Source organism: Danio rerio, chromosome 23 (assembly GCF_052040795.2).
Source record: "Danio rerio strain M-AB ecotype USA chromosome 23, GRCz13ab, whole genome shotgun sequence".
Classification (NCBI taxonomy): domain Eukaryota; kingdom Metazoa; phylum Chordata; class Actinopteri; order Cypriniformes; family Danionidae; genus Danio; species Danio rerio.
In genome coordinates, this window is record NC_141043.1 from 24,467,923 (window position 1) to 24,491,763 (window position 23,841).

A 23,841-nucleotide genomic window follows, 5' to 3' on the forward strand; every position below is an offset into this window, starting at 1 on the left:
GAGTAAAAAGGCTAATGTAAGCTATAATGGTATGGACCCTTTTCATATTTCTGGGTTTCTCAGCCGTGGAAGTCGTCGTAGTTGGGTAAACCTAGAAAGCAGTAAATGAGTGAGTACAACATTTTTTTTCACAAGAAAATTATGGTGTTATCAAGACTTTCAGAAAAAAAAAAATTGTGTGAGACTGATAATGGCAGCCAGAAGAGAGAACTACGTCTGTCCTGTCCATAGACTCTGCATTTCATATACCTCGCACAAGTGGTAATTTGTTTTTTGTAACTTTATGCAAAGATAATATAATACATATGTAATTACATATACAGTTGAAATCAGAGTTATTAAACCCTCTTCATTTTTTTTCTTTTTTAAATATTTCCCAAATGATTAACAGAGCAAGAACATTTTCACAGTATGTCTGATAATATTTTTTCTTCTGGAGAAAGTTTTATTTGTTTTATTTTGGCTAGAAAAAAAAGCAGTTTTTAATATTTTAAAAACAATTTTAATGTCGAAATTATTAGTGCCTTTAAGCTATATATTTTTGATAGTCTACAGAACAAACCATCGTTATACAATAACTTGCCTAATTACCCTAACCTGCCCAGTTAACCTATCTAACCTAGTTAAGCCTTTAAATGTCTCTTTAAGCTGTATAGAAGTGTCTGGAAAAATATCTAGTAAGATATTATTTACTGTCATCATGGCAAAGATAAAATAAATCAGTCATTAGAAATGAGTTATTAAAACTATTATGCTTAGAAATGTGTTGAATAAATGTTCTCTGTGTTAAACAGAAATTGGGGGGGGGGAAATATACAGGAGGGCTAAAAATTCAGGGGGGTTTAATAATTCTAACTTCAACTGTAAATGTACATACACTTTTTAAAAGATCAAAATAATTTTAAAAATTTAATGATATAAGATACAGATGACTGTAAAACGCGTCATAACAGTGTTGTAAAAATGGTCCATATTGTTGGTTAGCTTTATATGAAATAGCCTTTTTATTCCTTTAATGTAATGGTTGATTTTCTTATGCTATAATATATTTAGTATATGGGCATCCCTAAAATGTGCCGCTTAAACCCTTAAATTGCATCAAGTCATGGCTAGGACTATGCCAGAGTCGTACCTAAATATAAAACAATGTATTCACATATAGTATGGCATGTTTAATTTGGCCACATTGTTGTTTGGCCTCACAGCACTGTATGTCTGCTGTGCAACCCCCTTCAGAGTTTGTTAAGATCAGGTGGTGGTCACTGATATTGGCTGGGGGAAGATCCTGAAAGCAGAACGTCAGCACATCTTGACAGCTGAGAGTTCACCGAAAATGCCCAAGCTGGCTTATCAAGATCTAGGAAGTTACTCTGTGCATATTATATGTGCAATCCAGAACCAAATGTAGCGGCAGTATGTATGTGGCCTAATTAAATGAAAATATATGACTGTCTTTTAGTTGTTAGAAATGTTAATTATCAAATAAGAAATCGCTCATTGTCAGAGGGATTAATAGACCTGTAGAACATGGACAAGAGCTAATTTTGACACGGGAAACTGACTAAATTGAATTGTAGTGGATTTATTAAGCCACCAGTACTACATATCCACTGCATTTGTGCATGTATTGTGTCCAGACTTCATGAATCAGTATTCTGCAGCAGTCTTGCATGTACAAGGGGGATTCAATTCACTATATATCTTGTAAGGGGAGTCCAAGGACCTAAAACAGATCTGGCAAGAGGCCTTCATTTTGTTTTAAAATGAAAAACTGATATGCAGGCTTCAGATTTATAACTCAGCACAATGTAACCTGCTTATATAGGTAAATGAAAATCAGAGAGGCCAGAAGTATTTTATGTCTCTTCTCTTTATGATGTTGTGCAATAAGACTATTACTGTTTGTTTTTTACTTCTAACATCCCCCAACCTCAGTTTGTTTTTTGTTTTTTTTGTGAGTCATTTTATGGATTTATTGAGTAGTAGCCAATCCATGGTGTTAAACTGACTGATAAAGTACTTTTAACAATCACTTCAACGCCGCGTCTTATCATGAATCAAAGCAGAGTTCATAGATCATCTTCTCTGAGAGTAAGTGTAAGAAATCTTGATCACCAGCACTTGAATGATCATGCCATGCATCTTTAGAAAGCAATCAGAAGTAGCATTAAATGACCTTTTTTGTGTATGAACTGATTATGCCACATTCCTCGACATCAGTGGTCAAAAAATACAAAAATAGAAAGCAAGAGTTACCATTTGCATGCCTAACATACCACTGAACTCATGATTACAGGAATCAGCAGTCTGCAGAAGGCCACTTTCTACACATTTGGTAAATGGTTGGGAGCTTGTTAAATCACTAAAACTATACTGGAAAGAAAGTTTACTGCACCTTTATGATGAAGTGTAGCATCATGTGAGCATGATTACCAAAAAATAAATAATTTTCTTCAGCAATCAAACAGTGGTTTCTCATTATTTTTTTTCAATCATTTTCATTAACTCATATTAATTATAATACCTAGACTCTAAGTCTACTTTTAAAATGAATTTGTGGAAGTGCAGGACTCTAAAACAAACTAATGAAAGGGAAAAGGTGACTCCAAATCATGGAACATGCCAAAGCTATTCTCACTACAAAACCATTTAAATAAGAAAATCTTATAAGAGTAATAATAAAATTCAAAAATTCTGTAAGAAAAAACATCATTAAACATCTGACAACAATTTTTCGTCATGTCAGGTTCCTATTACTACGAAAAGCAATGTAGAAATGGCATGCTTGTTGTGTGGGTCATCTGTCCCACTTTAGTGAGTTTAGATTTAAAAAAAAAAAAAAGGTCATTTACATATCTTACATACCAGACAACATCACAGCTTCTGTAGATTACTCTGCCTTTTGCCACCATCGTTGTCAGCAAAATATGTTAAGGGGTGAAGAGTGGGTCATAGGTCATGAGGTTATCTTCCTCTAGAGTATTTACCTACCCCATCTTCTGAAAATGGCACGATTTCAGCCTATGTTGTTTAGCTCTTACATGCATTTACTGTTTAGAAAAGTTGGGTTTAGGAAGATTTTTTTAAGAAGTTTCTTGTGCTTCATTACTCCATTCTTGCTCAGTTGGTGTTTTAGAAATATTTCATATTACTGCAGGGCTGTTGAATGTTTAATTCTGATTGGTTGATCCAGGTATATTTACAGTTTTGCTGTTAGTAGAGCTTCTGCCAGATATTATCTTGCTGTCTCAGATCATTTAAATGAACTATTTTATTTATTTTATGGGGATGTCACGGTGGCTCAGTGATTAGCACTGTCGGCTCACAGCAAGTAGGTCGCTGGTTCGAGTCCCGGCTGGGCCAGTTGGCATTTCTATGTGGAGTTTGCATGTTCTTCCCTTGTTCATGTGGGTTTCCTCTGGGTGCTCCGGTTTCCCCCCACAGTTCTAAGACATGCGCTATACGTGAATTTTGGTAAACTAAAGTTGGCAGTAGTGTGTGAATGAGTTTTTCCAGTACTAAGGCGAAGGAAAATGTTTGAATAACAGAATATATTTGATATTTTATGTTAATTATCATTGGCTCAAGCATCTATTACTAGCTCTATAAGGATATTTTGGAATTAACAATGGAGGCTTGGGATAAAGATACAATAGAAACCAGTCCTACACATACAGTAGGAGCTTTTAAGGGGGAAAACATAAAGAAATGTCTTCTATAAAATAAATGGAAAAAGATAAATGTCTTCAATAATCTAATAAAATAATTTGAGGTGGTAACCGTAACTCCATAGTGGAATAATTGATTAAAGTCAGTTGAATTATATGAATAATTGCATTATTCCTAATACTACAGCTCATTAAATTATTCGTTACTTGTCAATTTTGGAAAATGCAGCTGCTTAATATTTCTGTGAAAACCATAATAAAAATGTTTTTTTTTTCTTTTTTTTCAGAATCAAAATGTTTTATTTAATATAGGAATGTTTTGTAGAATTACTTTTCCGTCACTTTTTATCAAATGAATGCATCTTTCCCAAATAAAAGTAATAATTTGAATAATAAAAACTATATAAAAATCCAATCCCATCTGATCTTTTCTGAAGATCTCCCTCTGAGCTCCTGTTTGGAGAGTAAATACTATAGATCTCCTCAGGCATTTCAGAAGTGCTGGATAAATGAGACAGTGGGTGTGTCTCTATAGAGATATAATGCTTTGAAGCTCTTTACAGGTGCAGTGATGAACCCCTCACGTTATCTCTCTGCCCTATTCATCTGTCCAGTTTTGAAGTGGTTTAAGATAACTTGCATAGAACTTTTGACTTGTAACAGATTTTCCTCAATATCCTTCATTTTCTTTATTTGTAACAGCTCTTTGAAACTCTGGTAGTTGAACTCTCCCATAAACTTAACAATATGTTTTTAATTTGATCTCAGACAATAGGTTTTGTCAAGGCAATGTGTACAGTGATGGCAAATGAAGAACAAAGAAATCAGCTTTTTTTTTATTTTGCGGTGTACCTTATCTTTCTTTTTCTAAATAGTACTTTGAAAGTTGTTTATTTTTGGCCAGGTGAGCATTCAAAAGCTTTCGGTATGCAGTATTCATCAACATTTCCTCGAGCTATTGTTCAGTCTGCCTTATTCTGGAGCGAGTTTCCGTTCGTATTGTGCCGACAGTCTTTTGAATGAGATGAAAGCTCCGGTGAGCGGTCTGTGCTGCAGCAGTGAAAATGAGAGGAGTCTGATTCTCATGACCTTGGGCTGTTGTCTAGTCAGCTCCACTGGATCCCAGTGACATTCACAGAGATCCACATTATCTATACATTGTTCAATCTGTCCAATTCATGACATCTCCCTACACACATGTATTCACAACCCAGGCGCCTTCTGATTACGTACCCTTATAGACATTTCTGGAGAGAGCAAAATACGTCCCAGGAGCTACGTTTTTTTTGTTGTTTTTGTTTTAGCAAATCCACCAGAGGCAGCTGTGTACGTCAGATCTCAGTTTTTTCTTGCGAGTGCCATTCATGCCTGCTGTTCTCACATAAATCCACCAAAGGCCGCTGTTGACTGACTGATTTACTGACTGACGAACCGACAGATTTCCCCCACCCCCCTTCCATAAACCCAACTATTAATGTTTTAAACAGCACCGATTGACCCACCCACCCTCTTCCCTAAACCCAACCATAGTGTTTTCAAAAGCAATCCCCTGATTCTATCACGTTTTCAGATTTTTACCACATTCTCACCCTGTTATTTACATGTTTATTTTATTTTTGGGCTTTGTTTATGTATTGCCTGCTTTCTGAAGCCGTTCTCCATTCAAATCTTGTTGTCGCATTAAATTCTGCTCTGCATCTCAAGTCTGCAGACGTACATGTCGAGCTACCGGACAAACTGGCAACATCGGGTAAGCTGTTCAAATGGAGGTAAGCGGTCAGCTGGTAAGTGAGAAAACCGCCCTCCTAGCATTCATTTTAAAGATGAAATGCAGCCATACGTAGCCCTGGCTACATAATTTGTGTTCTTTAGAAATGTATATAGGGCTACATTTTCAGAATGAGCTTATGTTGTGTATTTGTCTGCTTTAATTATTATCAAAGACCTTAGTTATACAAATGGAAGCAAGTAAAAAAGAACTAAGTAGTAAGTAAAAGCCTATTACCAGTTGGTAAGATTACTGCAGCAATGCATGGCCAACATTTGCATGTTGGTATAATTGAACATTAGCATCGCTCATAAATTTAAATTGTCATCATTCACTCACTCTTAGTGATTATCTGCAGCATTTATAAATTGTTTTACTCTCAAAAGCTTGTTATGTAACTAGATATGTGGAGTTGGGAGCAAACTTTGAGGTTGGTTAGACTAGTGGTGTCAGCTATGGTGTTTATTCATAAATGTTTTAGCAAAACTGTATTTTCATACTGTATCTGCATTTATTACAATACAGTAAAAAACAATGGTATGATATAATATAATATTATTACAATTTAAAAAACATTTATTTTAAAATGTAATAAATATATGTGGTAGCAAATTTCAATTTTCAACAGCTTCAATGCTTAATGTAGTCAGCAAATATACAGGTGTGCATTTAATGTAATATAGTAGAGGTTATTGGGCTGTGCTTAAACGGCCACCTTTTTTTACTTTTGTTTTCTGTCAGTGTGGCTGAATTTTGTTGGAGATCATTATGGTGCAAGTAGTGACTCGCAGAACTCATAAGCTAATTCTGTTGCACAAGATACATCACCAAACAAACCAAAGAAAAGTCTGCAATGCAAAAACTATAGCAAATGCTTTTCCATGGATCACTAGTTTACCACTAAATAATGTTGTGAAAATCAGTTTTATACAAACCCCAATTAAAGTTCGATTACGCTTTTATAACTTTGTTATATTGGTGGTTAATGCAACCTTTAAATTTATAAGGTGGGCCTGTTAAATGTCCAAATCTCGTTCCTGCTTCTCTTAGCTCAAGCTACTGTCAAATGTGCATTTCTAATTAATTCTACTGGCACCGGTGCCAGTTCTCTGAAATGTTAGTCTGTAGCCCTGCATCATCAGGATATTTTAAGGTCAGACTGCAGTTATAATGTGCTGTACTATTTGTTTATGCACATTATTTGCCATTGCACCTTCACTTCTGCACCCTGAGAACTTCTGCTCCTCCTGTGTTCACTCCACATGCTTTTCATGCCTGGCCAACAGGTCAGCTCAACATAACCAGCACAGCTCTTTGTACTGAACAGATGATCCTCTCTGGAACTTGTGTTGTTGAGTCAGCACTTGCCCCCTCTTGGCAGGTGTCTTGTCTGGATCCAGTCAGACCATCAGGCGATGTAAGTTCAGAGACAAATGGAGTTTATAATCCCCTTGAGCATGTGTGAAGTAAAAAGGATAAGGAGCTTATATAACAAGAGAAGCTGTCATGCCCTAATCCAGCCCATGAGAAACCTCACTGCTTAACTTAAACACAATCAGACAAGGGGAATCCCAAAACATGTTAACAGCTTCTACAGTAGGTTCTACAGGTGGTAATTTAACGTATCGATGCACAAGTTATTAGATCTCATTACTTTAAGGCTGAGAGGAAAAGAAAAGATACAAATGTGTTCATCTCATTTTACTGTATCATTACCAATGTGTGATTAACATAAGGAAACTAAAATCAAGACCTTCCCTGACTTCCTTGTCTATTTTGGAAAAATTGTGAACAGGGGTCCATTCTTCGTAGATGGATTACTCAATTAGCTGGATTTGGTTATTGATGATTTGACACGATCCAGGATCATTTTATTCTTTAAAACTCATCAGAGAGTTATTGTCATAGCAACAGTAGCTCAAACCTGCTCAGGAGCAGGCTTATTTTATATAAGCGTTATTATATTGGGTCATTTCAAGCAAATCCAATACTGAAAGTTTACCGAATGCTGATATTTTCTTACAGTAGAAGTTACACTTGGGAAAATAGTAAAATAATAATAATAAGAAGAAATATATATAGTTACAGATCAAGTTTAAAGTAAAAAAAAATCTATAAATAAAACATAAATGCAATCTGCACTGCTAAATAAAAGTACAAAAACTGCCACAGGGTCATTCTTCCCAAGGGATCAAAGAGAACATTTATTAATCTGGACTTTTTACATACAAACGAAAACTTTTTATGGTACAGATCCAGCTTTAGTACAATTGTTGTATGATGATAGACATATATGTGTATGATATATATATGACAATATTTGAGAGGTTTTTTTTTTTTAAAGAAATAATAATTCATGCAATCATGCAAATGTTTGGATAACTAATATGACAATGATTTAATGCTTTACAAAAGTTGCAGACATGTTTATCGATTTCAAATTGCTTTTTTAATGCAAAATTTATTTGTACATTATTCCTTATGTCGATTAAAAAACTTGAATAGGCCTAGACCACAACAATGAAGAAAATTAACTCTAAATCTAAAACTAAATACATCAATAAATACTCTTAACACATGAAAGTGTAAAGCATGCATCCCACAACAAAGGTGGAAAGTTATTGCGTGTCATATTTAACAAACTGTTTACTACAAATTTTATGTAATTTTGCTCACTTGGATAATTGAATTTGTGAAGTTGTTTAAAGAACCAAATTAGCCAGAGATCAATTATCAAGATTAAAATATCCAGGATCTGCAAAATCATCTTAGACCATTTAAGCGAGGTATGAAGAACAGACCCCAGGTTTTCATAATATGTATGTGTATATGTATAGTTTGTTGTGTAAAATATAATTTGCTATAAAACTATCTAACAGTGTCATTTTAATGTTAATGTACATCATCGCACACAGATAATAAAATAATAATATGTATTAATCCCTGTAGCTCCCTTAATTTACTAGAGAGCGTTCATGATTGACCATGGCCTCGTTATAGGTCAATTGTGTGCATAAAATCCTTGTGTACTTTCTGTTTGCATACTCATGTTAAATTATAGTTTAGCATTAAAATTTCGTAATGTAGTGATAATCGATATAACTTGCTAATCATCATATCAAAGCAGGACCATTAATGAAGCAGCCTTTTCTCAAAGATTGTGGATATAATACTGAGGAGGAATAAAGCACCAGCACCTGTTAGGAGGTAGAGAGCATAATACATCCCAGGAGCTACGTTTTTTGCCGTTTTTGTTTTCTCAAATCAACTAGAGGCCGCTGTGTATGCTTTTTTCAGATCCCAAATTTCTCTCACGAGTGCTATTCACGCCTGCTGTTCTCTTGTAAATCCATCAGAGGCCACTGTAAACTGACTGTCTACTGACTGAATGACTGACTGGCTGACCAATTGACTGACCCATTGTCCTCCTTCCCTTAACCCAACCAATAGTGTTTTAAAAAGTACCGAATGACCCTGCTTCTCAAGTCGTCCTACATGTTGACCTACTGGGAAAAAACTGGTAACAGCAGCCGTCCATATGAATGTAAGCGGTCAGCTAATAAGTGAGTAAAGGAGCAGTGTCATACCGCCCATAGCATTTGTTTTAAAGTTGAAATGCAGCCATAGAAAGCTCTGGCTACATAATTCAACATCTCCAGAAATGTATATAGGGCTACATTTTCAGAATGAGCCTATGTTTATTTAGTAAATGAGGAAACAAATAAAATGCATGCACTCTATTAAATCATGAGAATGTTTATTGTGTATTTGTTTATATTTGCAAGTAGTCTTCAGGGTTTTGAAAAACTAAACTGTTGTTTACAATTCATTAACCAAACTGTAGCAGCCCAGTATTATGTTCCCCCACAGTTTCATAATAATCCAAAAATATTTCAAATTCCTGTTACAACATAAATGGTGGCACAGTGCACAGTAGCACAATCGCCTCACAGCAAGAAGGTCGCTGGTTTGAGCCCCAGCTGGGTCAGTTTGGAGTTTGGCAGTGTGGAGTTTGCATGTTTACCCCTTCCTCTTTATGCTGCGGTTTCCCCACAAGTCCAAAGATGTGGCATAGTTGAAGTGTGTGTGCAAGAGTGTGTATGGGTGTTTCCCAGTGTTGGGTTGCAGCTGGAATGGCTGTGTAAAACATGTGCTGAATAAGTTGGTGGTTCATTCTGCTGTGGCGACTCCTGATAAATAAAGGTACTAAGAAAAAAAAAGAAAGTATGAACATAAATGTCGCCCTAACTAAAATTGAAATCACAATAAGCCTCAATACCACAATAAGCTCAATAATCCTCGTATCAAATCACAAAAGACTGCTACTTCTTGAAATTGAAGTATACAGTTCATCATCCGTCGTTTTCTCTCATCTGAGAGCAGCTCAATTCACAAGCTGAAGGCTCACAACAGAACTGCTGTGCGTCTCAGTGGATGAATGAAAAAATGTTTTGACCGTTTTGGGTGAGTCAATGACTACGTTTACATTGACATTAGTAATCAAATTATTTGCCTGAATAAGACAATAATATGATTAAGGTGTCTACATGAGTTGCATTTGAATGTTCCTTTTTATGATCCCGTTTTACATGTTATACCAGGTAACTCGATTAACGTCATTGTGTCATTGAGCTATCTGACTTGTTTCCTTCTGAATTTCATGTAATTTTGGGTGTTTTATTTTTAATTTGTCGACTTAAACTGCTGTTTGGCACTTTCACTTTCATTCGGGAACATTTCTTGCATGCCCCCCGTGACAAACGAGATATTCGATGCGAGTTTGAACTGCTGGAATAGTGAAGATTGAATGGAATTTGATACCGCACGCCGTATAGGAAAAAAAAATCAGCATTTTGCGATGCAGGTGTCTGTGATCCTTCACTGACTCAGTAGGTGCAGAGAATACTGTCAAACGGCCATGTGTGTATAAACTATCCAGTCTCAAAATGCAGTGAAAATACTACATGATGGTAATAGTTTGATTACGTTGTTTACGTGTCTGTACTGCACTTAAATAGTGTGACTAAAATCAGCATACTCCACATGTCTTAATTCCATTTCTTCTTTTTTCGATTATGACTTTAATCAAATTAAATTAATCAAAAATCACTGTTTACATGGTAGACTCTTAATCAGAGTATTGTCTTAATCGCATTAAAATCAGATTATTGGTGTCCATGTGACTGTACTCATGTAGATATTAGACATTCATGTAGATATTAGCTTCACTTAATTCCTGAATGAATCAACTGTGGATTTAATGGATGATTTAGTGACTCAGACAGAACCTTGCTCCCACCTTTTTAAAAGCAATTTAATCTAAATTTAGTAATAAAAATAATGTAGTTTCTATAAAAATGACATCATGCACTTTAATTTTGACATGTTCAGTCTGCAGTTTTTCTTTTATAGTCACTTTTAGCACATTTATAGAAACTATGTGAAACATAGCATTAGAATGTGTTTACAACTTTTGAAAAAGCAAATGAAAAACATTTTCATTTCTCATCATGCATCAATGTACTCAGACCTCTTTTAAAACAAACGTCAAACCTCTTTTGTAAACAAACGTCATGTTAGTCCACACAATGGAAGTCACGGCACTTCCACAGAAGTGAGAAAGTCATACAGGATTAGTAAGATTTTCATTTCTGGGTGGTCTGTCCCTTTAAGAGCTGCTTTGTTTTTTCTAGAGCCAGACTTCTGATTTATTGAAAATAATGAACTCCTAATAATGAATAGGAATAATTTGTTAGTGAATTCTTGGATTCTCTTTGTCATGTTGTATGTTTGTTTACGTGTTATGCAAGACCAAATCAATATAAAGATGTAATAATTTTACCGTGTAAGATCTTTGTATTATATCACCTTAGATACTGACTTTAAAATATATTTAACCATAACACTAAAGACTCAACCAAGGGCATTCTCGATCACTAAAAGGCAAGAAGTGGAGAAACTAGCACAATTAAAAGCCACACAGATTTCTCCTGCAGAATCTAGGCTTTTATTTGCATGTTCTACTATGCTTTACAGTCTCCATAGTGATTTTAAGGGAGCTTGTTAGTGTCTTTCAAGGGTCTCGGGAAGATTCTCAATGGTCATCAGCAGTGTGTGGATATTTGTTTTTCTCAGGTCTCCTTTGAGTATCGGACTGAACATGCTGTGCCTTTTATACGTCTGTACAGGATTTCCATGCTGTTGTTTTACTAAGCAGTATTAAATGAGTGGTCAATTTAATCACTTTAATAACTTTTGTTCTTCTTTGAGTCAGTCGTAGTAATTACAGTATAATTAAACTGACGTTAGATCATGACTTTATCACATTGACAAACTGGGTTGTTGTTGTTGTGTTTCAGATGGGAGGAGGAGGTTTCCAAACGTCAGCAGATGGAGTCTCTGGTGGAGACTTTACAGGAGGTAAATCGATTTTATAGTGACTGGTTTGAAGTTTGACATCCATACATCTGCACTGATGTATGTCTAGCTTTACAGTAGTTAATTCCAGTGTCATTAAGAAAACAGTACCATGTTTCAGCTCTTTGTTTTTTTGTTTCATGACTTGTTGGAATACCCAATTATATTTCTGCACCCCGGGTTGCCTTGTTGAAAGACTCTTAAAGCATATGTCCGTGACTGAACTGCGACCTCCGATGGACAGTAGCAGCCTCCGAAATTAGACGCAGATACAGAGATCCACATGAGGTTATTAATTAGCAAATAAATATTATCAATGTAAATATTAGGTGAGCAGGTTACATTGTAACCGCATGTCCAAACAACATGCTGCATGATGAGATTCGCAGTGATAAGCAATACTGCTGTTTGCACCTGACGAAACACGACAGAAATTTAAATACAGCCATTCAGAAGCACAAATTATTCACTCACTCACTAAATGGTAAGGTTTATAATCTATTTAATATATATTAAATCTCTTTAACATTATTACATGATGAATCACTGATAGTAAGTCACAGTTCTAAAGTTTAATTTCAAACGGTTTATTTTATTTTCAACATCTGAGGTAAACTATCTGCTGCTGCTTTCAGTAGTAAGGCAATAAATGTCATGTAAAATGGCATTTAAACTCACAATATTAACATTTACCACTGAAAAAAGCACATGAGCTGTACCTGAGGTGATCAATTTATCCTGTTGTTTACCTGTGATAAATAGAGGCTGTTTCTAATATATCAATTAAGGAGTTGGTTAGAACAAAACTCATTTTAATATAGAAAATATTACTTTTATTGTGTGTCATTGCTTTTATTTAGAACAGGGTTAAATCAGCCATTAGGTTCTACTGTCTCAAGGTTGGTGTCGTCAATCTGGCAACCTGCACTTGCGTTTGTTTTGATCTGGGAATGCAATATCTAGTTCAGCCACTGGGTGTCAAACTTGCATACTGTACCTTTAATGTATTCATTAACATGAACTAAATGTGAACAATACTTGGACAGCATTTATTAATCATCAAAAGTTAAGAAATCAATATTTGGTTAAATATTTTATTCAAAATATTCATATTCTAGCCAATTGTTATGTTTCAGGAAGAGAATGCTATAAATGACACAATTGTAATTTGAAAATTCAAGAAAGTCTTGTCAGACATTTAGAATAAAACAAAATAAAACATTTTGCTCAAACTCATACATTAAAAAACGTCCAGTAAATCCAGAGAAACTGAAAACTATCAAGTTGTCTCTTTTATTCATAGCTCTCACTGTTAAGAAATATTCAGAGACAATGTAATTAAGATTGGCTTGATTACTGTAGTTTTCTAGCATTTAAGCTACACAAAACCTTGTATTAAAATAATTAGGTAAATGAGTTTAGCTAAAAATAGCTAGGGAAACTATTACCTTCATTTTCACTCTTTATTTAGTTTTTTTTTTTTTTTACTCTGCACTGCTAAATTTTCGAAACCCTCTCATTACAGACTGTTCAGTCGTCTGAAGTGGCACAAGGAGAACTGAATGAGAAGGTGGAGCGACTTAAAACAGAGCTGGTGGTCTTCAAGAGCCTCATGCCTAATGATGTGAGTGTACTTCTATATCTGCTGTCCAATGACATGCAAAACATGCAAATCTCCTTTTACGACACTGCCTCATTAAAAACAGCGGAAACAGCAATATCGTTTGACGGCAGCTGTGAGAGATTACAAGATTGACTGTCAGGGAAATTAAGATGAACCTGTAGGTAAATTTGCCATTAGGCTGAATAGATAGCCATAGATCAGTGTGGACAAACAGACAGTGAAGCAGGCAGGCAGTTCTGGGCCTGGAACAGATGTATATTGTTCTCGTGTTGAGTTGATGTTGCTCTGTCCCAGTAATACAGCAGAGTTGAGTGCTGCTTCCCTGGATGTGTTCCTTACTGTCAATGAACACAAAAAGAAGCCGGGCCATCTGTTGCTGCCGGATGAGCTTTGAGCTTTTTTATCTGACTTTTGAGTTATTTTAGGCTTATAATATAATATAGTATAATGTAATATGCTGTTGTTGTTATTGTTGAAGGTTATTTCTGCAAATGAACAAAAAAGAAAACTTTAACTTAATTCTCTTTTTTTATTTAGTTTCTCATAGTTCAGAATTGCAAGATTAGATCCTTCAATTGCAAGGCAGTCTATGGAGACACAATTGTGAGAAATAAAGTTGTAAACTGAGAAAAGTCAAGATTAAAAAAAAAATGCTACATAGAAATTGCGAATTGAAATTCTTTGTGTATTTTGCAATTCTGAGATGGAAATATTTGTTTTTATGAGGTCATTTATTTATTATTTTATTCATTTACTTCTGGACAGTTAGCCAACTTCCATGTGTTATTACTTACAAACTATTTAAATATTAATCATGATAAAAAGGCAAGTTTATGTATATAGCACATTTCATATATAATGGTAATTCAAAGTGTTTACATAAACAGCAAGAAAAAAACTAGAAAATAAAAATGATTAAAATAGTTAAAAATGATTAAAAACAGTCATATTTTGAGTCATAAAAACAGTCAAAAAGTCATATTTTAAATGTCAAGTTATACATTTAAACTTTAAAAAGTGCACTGGCAGCTAATGAAAAGTGGAGTTAATGAAAATACTAAAATGAAATTCAAAATATGACTGTTTTTAATCATTTTTAACTATTTTAATCATTTTTATTTTCTAGTTTTTTTCTTGCTGTTTATGTAAACACTTTGAATTACCATTATATATGAAATGTGCTATATAGATAAACTTGCCTTTTTTTATCATGATTAATATTAAAATAGTTTTTAAGTAATTAGCCCCCTTTGATTTTTTTTCTTTTTTAAATATTAAATCTTAACAGTATGTCTGATAAAATTTTTTTATTCTTCTTGAGAAAGTCTTATTTGTTTTATTTCGGCTAAAATAAAAGCAAATTTTTTAAATTTTCAAACACCATTTTAATTACAAAGTTATTAGCCTCTTTAAGCTATATTTTTTTCAATAGTCTACAGAACAAACCATTATTATACATTAACTTGCCTAATTACCCTAACCTGCCTAGTTAACCTAGTTAAGCTTTTTAAATGTCACATTAAGCTGTATGGAAGTGTCTTGAAAAATATCTAGTAAAATATTCTGTTCTGTCATCATGGCAAAGATAAAATAATTCAGTTTTTAGAGATGGATTATTAAAACTATTGTGTTTAGGAATGTGTTGAAAAAAATATTCTCGATGATAAACAGAAATTGCTAATAATTCGGGGGGCTAATAATTCTGATTAATTCTGATTCTGATATAAAATTTATATATATATATATATATATATATATATATATATATATATATATATATATATATATATATATATATATATATATATACACACATACATACATACAGATAGATAGATAGATAGATAGATAGATAGATAGATAGATAGATAGATAGATAGATAGATAGATAGATAGATAGATAGATAGATAGATAAATAGATAGATAGATAGATAGATAGATAGATAGATAGATAGATAGATAGATAGATAGATAGATAGATAGATAGATAGATAGATAGATAGATGATAGATAGATAGATAGATAGATAGATAGATAGATAGATAGATAGATAGATAGATAGATAGATAGATAGATAGATAGATAGATAGATAGATAGATAGATACATAGATACATAGATACATAGATAGATAATTAGATAGATAGATAGATAGATAGATAGATAGATAGATAGATAGATAGATAGATAGATAGATAGATAGATAGATAGATAGATAGATAGATAGATATTAAGTTTTTAAAAATGTAATAAAGTCTAAATGTTCTAATGTATTTTCCTTATTTGCATTAAGACTTGATAGAATATTTACTTTCTGCATATAGTACATTTGAGGCATATTTTAAATAGCAAATTAGGTCAGTTACAAAATAAATAAATAAATAAATGTCATGCTAAATCTGTGCAAGACAATTTAGCCTCAAATGACTTTTCTTAACATTCTTGCGCATTCTTGTACAGGAAGTGTCTGACTTGGACAGTAAAATCCAGGAGAAAGCCATGAAGGTAGATATGGACATCTGCAGACGCATTGACATCACGGCCAAGCTGTGTGATGTGGCCCAGCAGAGGAACTCGGAGGACATGACTAAAATACTGCACGGCAGCTCATCCAGAGCTTCAGTCGAGCAGAAAGGGGTGCGTTAACCTCCAGTCTCTGTTAATGATGCACAGCTTCAGATAATGCTCTTAACAATTTTACTTAATCAGGAGCCTAAATCTGATTTATAGTTTGTGGAGTTTATATAACAGCTTATCATGCAATTGCAGTCTTCCAGCAATCTGAGAGAGTACATGTGTATGCAAGATAATTTTAATTTTAATATATCTTTAATACATTTTGAAGGAATCAAAATATATATTTGTATACATATACCTATTGATTTACAAGTTGAAATACCCACTTTTCAACTAGAAATTACATAGCAGCACTACTGCAACACCAAATATTTGCAAATATCAAGATCATATATAACTATGAATTAAATCAATCAGTTATTGTTTGTATCATGTCTTTCTGCTGCAACAGACTGCTGGTTTAGCTATTCCTATAACAAAATTTAAGAGAGAGAGAGTTGTGTGTCTTTAATCTTGTTGTTTTTTACAATTAAAGAACAATTGTCCCCTCAAATATGGTATAGCCAGTAATTTCTGACCATGTGGGGATATTTGTAGCTCCTCATGAGCAAAACTGATCTAAATTATACATTAATAAGAATTTTACTTTGAACAAAATGTAAAAATGTGTAATGTTTTCTGTGAGGGTTTGGTTTAGAGAAAGGCTTGAGACAGAATATACAGTTTGTACAGTATAAAAATCAGTGTGTGTCTTTGTTGTAGGGGATGGTCGTATGCAGGAGAAAGGAGTGTAAGGGTGACTCAGAGGAGCAGAGAGTGGAGGCTGATGGTGATTGCGCTCATCATGAGGAGGATGTGCCTGCTTCTCTCAACATCACTGATGAGATGAAGAGGATGCTCAACCAGCTGTGAGTCCTCGTAACATCTTCTCATTCTTCTATTTGTGTGAATAATTTGGTTTTAGTGCTTGTTAGTGCATTTGTTGTGAGGGTTTTTAGCTATTTACAATGAAAGTTTAGGTGTTTAGAGTTAGTTCCTGTAAATTAGCAGGTACCTTGATGTCAAAACGACATTTAAAAACATGAAATCGTTGACACAAAAATATTATAAAGTTAGAAAACTTGCATTCATCATTCAGCTTAAATTCCAAAAAACAAATTTACTCTGGAGTTTGTATCCTAACAATGCATGTAAACTACCATGATGACAAAACAATATCAAACTAAGCTCTAACATTGGCATCAAAAACATTTTTGATGTGTTTTTTGACACCAACGTTAGTTGTGAGCAGAGGAAAGCCACGATCATGGATATATATGCTAGTAAATTATTTTACACTGTCACTTTTTTGTTGCTCAAAATGAACCCTAGCTCATTGGAAATGCCCACTGCCTACATTTTTGTAAAACCACAAAACATGCTTACACATACATTTGCTATAGCTACACTTTCTTCTTTTTCACACACACATTATGATTACAGTGCAGATTGTCATCAAACTAAGCCTTATTTGCTGTTTTTTGTTTTTGCTTGTATCTCTATGGTTAGCTCATTTATAATTTAGACCTGTTGAGGCGGTAATTGTGGGAAATTGTGTGCATAAATCACAGATCACAGATCACAGTCACAGATACGTGTCCTGGCATATCCGTAAACAGAAAGTAGAAGGTTTGGGTATTCTGGCTTGTGTTATGGTGTGGGAATGATACAGAGCTGAAAGATAGCTGTCATTATATTATAGGCAAAATAAATTCGACAATGAAACATGCAAATGGGCTATATGCACGCAGACTTTTAATTTTCAGCCAGCAGCCCAAAAGCTTCCGTCTTTCCATTACAAAATTGTCATGTTTAAAATCTGATTTCTTTAAAAATCAGCGATATTTACTTCCTGTTAATATGATAATATGTGGGTTAAGATCCGACAAGAAGCACTGCATAAAATTACATTTCCCCCCGCCAATTGTGAAATTAAAAAAATAGTCACATCAAGCTTTCACCGGAAGTTTATGGTTGGCTTTAAAACTCTAGCTGTGCATAGAGCCCATTAAAAACACAACACACATGTAGGATGCAGTGTTTTATATAACTGGTATTAGTTTTTTATAAATAAGTTTGCGTTTGTGCACAATAAACTGTCTACATTGTTGAATGGAAATCTGCCAAGATATCAGTGTTTGTTTATTTATTTATTTTATTTTATATATTATTATTTTTTAAGAAACCTTATTAGAGGTAACATTATTAACGGATCTAAGAAAGAAAATCTGCCTAGAACTGATTGTCTGAGTTTGTTTGTTATTCTAAACACTTTCTGCCACCTAGTGTTCATATGATGAACATGCTCATTTTCTGTCCTCTATATTTTCTTTTTATGCTCAATATTTTTCATTTGTTGCTATTGCTAACTGATTATTTTTACTTGATCTTTTTAACCTCTTTAATTATTTAATTACAGTCAGTCTTTTTGCATGTATTTCAATTTTTAATATATATGTGACTATGGAGCACAAAACCAGTTGCAATTGTATATTTTGGGGACATTGGGTTTAATACATCAGATTAATGCTGAATAAATAAGCTTTGCATTGATGTATACTTTTTTAGGATAGGATAATATTCAGCCAAGATGGAATTCTTTGAAAATCTGAAACCTGAGGGATCAAGAAAATAAAAAATCTAAATATCAAGAAAATCACCTTTAATTTGTTCAAGCTTTATTCTTAGCAATGTGCATTAATAATAAAAGATAGGTTTTTATATATGTTCAGTTGGAAATGTACAAAATATCTTCATGGAACATGATCTTACTTAGGGTGCTTTCACACCTACACTTTTGTTTCGGAACGTATCTCGTTTGCCCAGTTAGCGCGGTTCGTTTGGCATATGTGAACAGGACAATCGCGCTCTGTTCCGCGCCAAAGTAATCGCTCCGAGATCGCTTGAATGAGGTGGTCTCGGCTCGTTTGAAACAAACCCTGGAGCGGTTCGATTGCAGTGAGAAAGCGATCCGATCCGAGCGCGGTTATATCACAATGTTTTATGGATATGTAATAGGCATACGGCTATATGAAGAGAGAATTATGAGCAGGGCGGGAAGTTTTGCGAGTCTCCGGATGCCCGCAAACGAGTGATAATCTCCTGGTAATCTCGCGTCTCCCTCCCGGTCCTCAAATAGGTATCGTCGCGCACCCTTCTTACCCCTCCCCACCGTGTCTCTCCTCAGACACGTCGCGCGCGCACCCTGTCATTTACCACCAAGCCACCACCTCTCCTGACAGCTTACAGTGGGACGCTGCAAAATAAACCCTGACACTCTGACCAATGTGAGGAGAGTTTACTCTCACGTGACTTGTTTTAGCTCTTTTAGTCCGATTAGAAACTTTGCAGTGTGAAAGCGAACCGCTCCAAGAGCAAAGAGCAACAATGTAACATTTGTAACCTCTGTTTCGGAACAACTGAATCGATTCACAGGTGTGAAAGCACCCTTAGTATTCTAATTATTATTATTATTATTATTTTTTTCCATAAAAGACCAATACAACATGTATCTGACTTTTGCTAACAAGGCTGCTTATGTGCTCCAGGGTCACATATTTGTTCTCCGCTTATATACTGACATCCTTAGTTTGTAATTTTGGGATTGTGGATCTGTTCATTTTATTTTATTTTCCCCCTGTGTTTCCTCTTTTCTGTCCGCTGGCTGTCTTGTGCACAGAGGTTGCTCAGCTAATTGGTTTGTTGGCAGGAGGGAAACATTTGAGTTTGATGATGACTGTGACAGCCTGGCGTGGGAAGAGACTGAGGAAACGCTTTTGCTCTGGGAGGATTTCAGTCACTACAACAGTCTGAACTCTAACACCACCAGCGCTAACACCACCACCACCTCCACCACCGCAGCTGGCACAGCCGTCTCCATGTCATGTGCATCAGAGTCTCACGGTGAAACACACGAACAGGTGAAACGCAAAGTCACCAGACTCCATTAGACCATAGATAAAAGTAGATCAAATGAACCAAGTGTAGTAAGACTGTATATTAACCCTGTATCTAAACTGAATTAACTAATCCAAATACAGCAGGCAACTCTTGAAGTAGGCAAGTGCCAAACAAATATGCTAAGCTAATAATACTCTACTGAGGGTTAAAAAGCACAAAAAAAATATTAGTGAAGTGATTCTAGATCATTTAAAGACAATTAACTTTTACTTATATTATGACATTCTTACACTGTAAACTAAGCCAGTACAACAACAACAAAAAAAAACATAATCCTTATTTCCTTTTGCTTTCTTGTTCACTCAACTTTTGAAAACATCAGCTGCGCTGACCTATAATTATTTGTCAATAATACAAAAAAATTAAGTTGGCGTAACATAAGATTATTAGTTTTCTGGAGAGGTGAACTACTCTGTAACAGTAGTTCTTTTTAGTTTTGCTAACTGAACATTTTTTTTTTTTTTTGTCTGCAGAACTGGAATGCTTGAAGTTAAGTACAAAAAACTCACAATCCTTATTTTCTTTCAGAGAAAGAAATACAGAGAAAATTTATAAACCATATTTTAAATGCCAGTTCAACTTACCTAAATTATTTCCAAAGGATCATTTCACACGTTAGACTGGATTAATGATGCTAAAAATTAAGTTGTAGTATCACATGAAATTACATTTTCAAACATATTACAGTACTGCTGCTTTTATTAATTTTGATAAGTTTTTTTCATCTCCAAATATGTAAACTTAAATAGTAAAAACCTTACATGCAAACACTTTTGAATGTTAGTGTTTTATTAAAGCAGTGTGTTGCCTAAAATACTCTATTGTATGTCTCTCAAATGTGAAGTTTCATAAATATGCAGTCTTGCTAATATTGACTGGACTAACTATAATGCAGAGATAAATCCACTCCTGAGAGTGTTGTTAATAATACATAACACATTAATGCATATGCTCTCCTACTAGGATCGAAGTCTGGGGAGCCTCATACATGAAACAGAGTCTCTGTTTAAAACCAGAGAGCAGGAGTATCAGGACACCATCGGACAGATTGAGGTTAGAGAACATTTGTGAATGACGAGCTTTATCTGACATTTGCCTCAAGTTTATTTAAGATTAACCACAGTCTTGCCCTTACAGCTGGAACTGGCCACAGCCAAGAATGACATGAACAGACACCTGCATGAGTACATGGAGATGTGCAGTATGAAGAGAGGCCTGGACGTCCAGATGGAGACCTGCCGGAGGCTCATCCAAAGCACGGCCCCAACCGGCAGGTCAGTTTAGCTGTACTTTAAAGGGTTAGTTCACCCAAAAATTAAAGTTTGGCAATTAATTACTCGTCCTCATGCTGTGTAAACCCTTGTTCATGTTCAGAACACAAATTTAAATATTTTAGGGGGTATCCAAGAGCTCCCTCATTCTCCATAGACAAGCAACTGTCCCAACTACTAAATAAACTTCCTCAAAGCAGGCCATATGCCTTCAGTGGTTCAATCAGAATATCATCAAGCTACAATAATACTTATGTGTGCACATAAAACAAAGATAACAATTTTATTCAACAGTTTCTATTCCTCAGTGTCAGTATAGGGTGCGCCTTCACGTGTTTTGTAAGGTCTTCTGATGCTTTGTTTCAAACAGAGGAAGTCACGCACTGGAATCTTAGGGCGGCATACTGTACTGTACATCAGCATATTGTACATCACTGCACAATGCTTGTGAATGTGCACCCTATACTGATACTGAGAAGGAAAAAACTGTTGAAAAAATTCATTATTTTTGCTTTGTGCACAAAATTATTCTCGTAGCTTCTTAATGTTCCGATTGAACCAATGAACATAAGGGGCCCTAACATACACCCGGCGCAATGTGGCGCAAGGTGCGGGGCAATACTTGTTTGCTAGTTTCAGCTTGGCGCCAGAGCTACGCTCTTTAAATAGCAAATGCATTTGCGTTCATATGTGCGCCCATAGGCGTTCTGGTCTAAAAAAGGAAGGCGTTCTGAGGCGCACTGCTGGCGCGTTGCTATTTTGAGAGACTATAGTAGATTTTTCATTAGACCAAAACAAACCCGGTCTAAACTCCAGCACATAGTTGCGCCTCGCTTACACACTGCTTAATAGCCTACACACAAGATGTAGAGCAATACGCAAATATCTTTACATATGAAAAAATTTAAATATTAAGGATAGGCCTATATATAGGATATATTAAGAATATATACAGGATATAAATATAAAAGGATTAAAATATTACAAAACATATTATTTTCTAGCCTTCATAAATATGAAAAACCACTGCTTTTTTGCCTTCTTCATCTCAGGAGGCTTTTTCAGTTCATTCATAACAATTTGCTTTTGTATAATGTTAATATTTTTAGCAGTATTATTTATTATATCCATATTTATATTTGTTTTATTAAAAACAAGCTTAGATTTCACACCTGCAGGATTTAGACCATATGGGGCACAGCATGTGTTTTAGAATATAACTCTATATATATAATAATAATAATATAATAATGTTATTATTGTTCATTTATTCGTTTGCTGGAAATTAGAACTGAATTAAGAAATAGTTTTGAAACAAATATTTACGCTTAACAAACAAAATTAATTATTTATAGGCTAATTGATGACTGTTTCCCAGAGATGGGTTGCAGCTGGAAGGGCATCCACTGCGTAAAAACTTGCTGGATAAGTTGGCGGTTCATTCCGCTGTGGCGACACCAGATTAACAAAGGGACTAAGCCGACAAGAAAATGAAATTAAATGAAATTGAAGTCTGTGCGTAAAGGTTTCCCTATCCAAGAGCAGAGTTAAAGTAGATTGATTATCTCTCATTCTTGCACGGTAGATGCTCTGTTTAACTGTTTTCTATTAAAAAAAAACTGTTAACTGTTTGCTTGTGAAATGCTCAGTTTTTCCACTTACACTTACTTTACATCCTGTAAATAGCAAATGTGCTTATGGCGCGCTGCAGCTGGCTCTTAAAGGGAATGGGAGGTGAGACTCTGATTGGTATATTCTCAAAACACACCTATAACTCATTGAGAAAATAAACTCAATCCTTTTAAACCATGCGCCACGTCGCAAAGCGAATTTTCCCATCTTTAAATTAGCAAATATGGATTCTGAAACGCCCTGAAAGCGTTTGCGCCCTGCACTTTCCGTTTTGCGCATGGACCGTCAAAATAGAGCCTAAGATGTATTTTGTGAACTTTTAACTTTTGTGACTTATTGCTGTCTAGAAGGATCAGACAGCTCTCAGATTTAATCTAAATGATCTTAATTTTTTGAAAACAATCTTAGGTTTCGAGGGTTTGGGATGACATGAGGGTGAGCAATTGTAATTTTTGCTTGTTGTTTTTTCAAAACAGAAATATAATTTTTGCGTGAACTAACCCTTTAAATTAAACTGTATGCATTGTAAAGAACACAATTGATTTGTGTTGTGACAACATGAAGGAATTAAATTTATTTATTACTTTTGAGTAGACTGGACATAAAACAATTCAGTTGTCCCCCAAAACACTCAAGAATTGTGTTGTCTCAGCTTATTTTAATTAAGTAGTTTGAACAAACAGCATTTTTTAAGTGTCTGGTCTAAGTGAAGTATACTTTGTTTTGTTGTGGTGTTTATGTGTCCTTTACTGCTTCATGCCTCCTACTTCTTTGCCCAATTTAGAACTTTGTTATAAATACTTACTTTCTTATACATGGCAGTAATTCAATGTTAGGCCTAAGGCAAAGCTGTCATCAAACATTTACCTTGTAATACTATATACT

General features: G+C 34.7%; 1 protein-coding gene across 2 annotated transcripts in view; it reads left to right on the forward strand.

The window, feature by feature from the left end:
* iffo2a (intermediate filament family orphan 2a) overlaps nt 1-23,841 on the forward strand; it is a 36,794-nt gene that overhangs the window by 10,634 nt on the left and 2,319 nt on the right. Inside the window, exons 2-8 of one of the 2 annotated variants that reach the window (XM_087306956.1) lie at nt 11,796-11,856; nt 13,379-13,477; nt 15,938-16,114; nt 16,817-16,962; nt 19,773-20,013; nt 21,017-21,106; nt 21,191-21,327. In XM_087306956.1, the coding sequence (XP_087163082.1) occupies nt 11,796-11,856; nt 13,379-13,477; nt 15,938-16,114; nt 16,817-16,962; nt 19,773-20,013; nt 21,017-21,106; nt 21,191-21,327 (951 nt within the window). The remainder of the gene's footprint in view (nt 1-11,795; nt 11,857-13,378; nt 13,478-15,937; nt 16,115-16,816; nt 16,963-19,772; nt 20,014-21,016; nt 21,107-21,190; nt 21,328-23,841) is intronic. The other variant, XM_087306957.1, reaches the window with a different exon arrangement.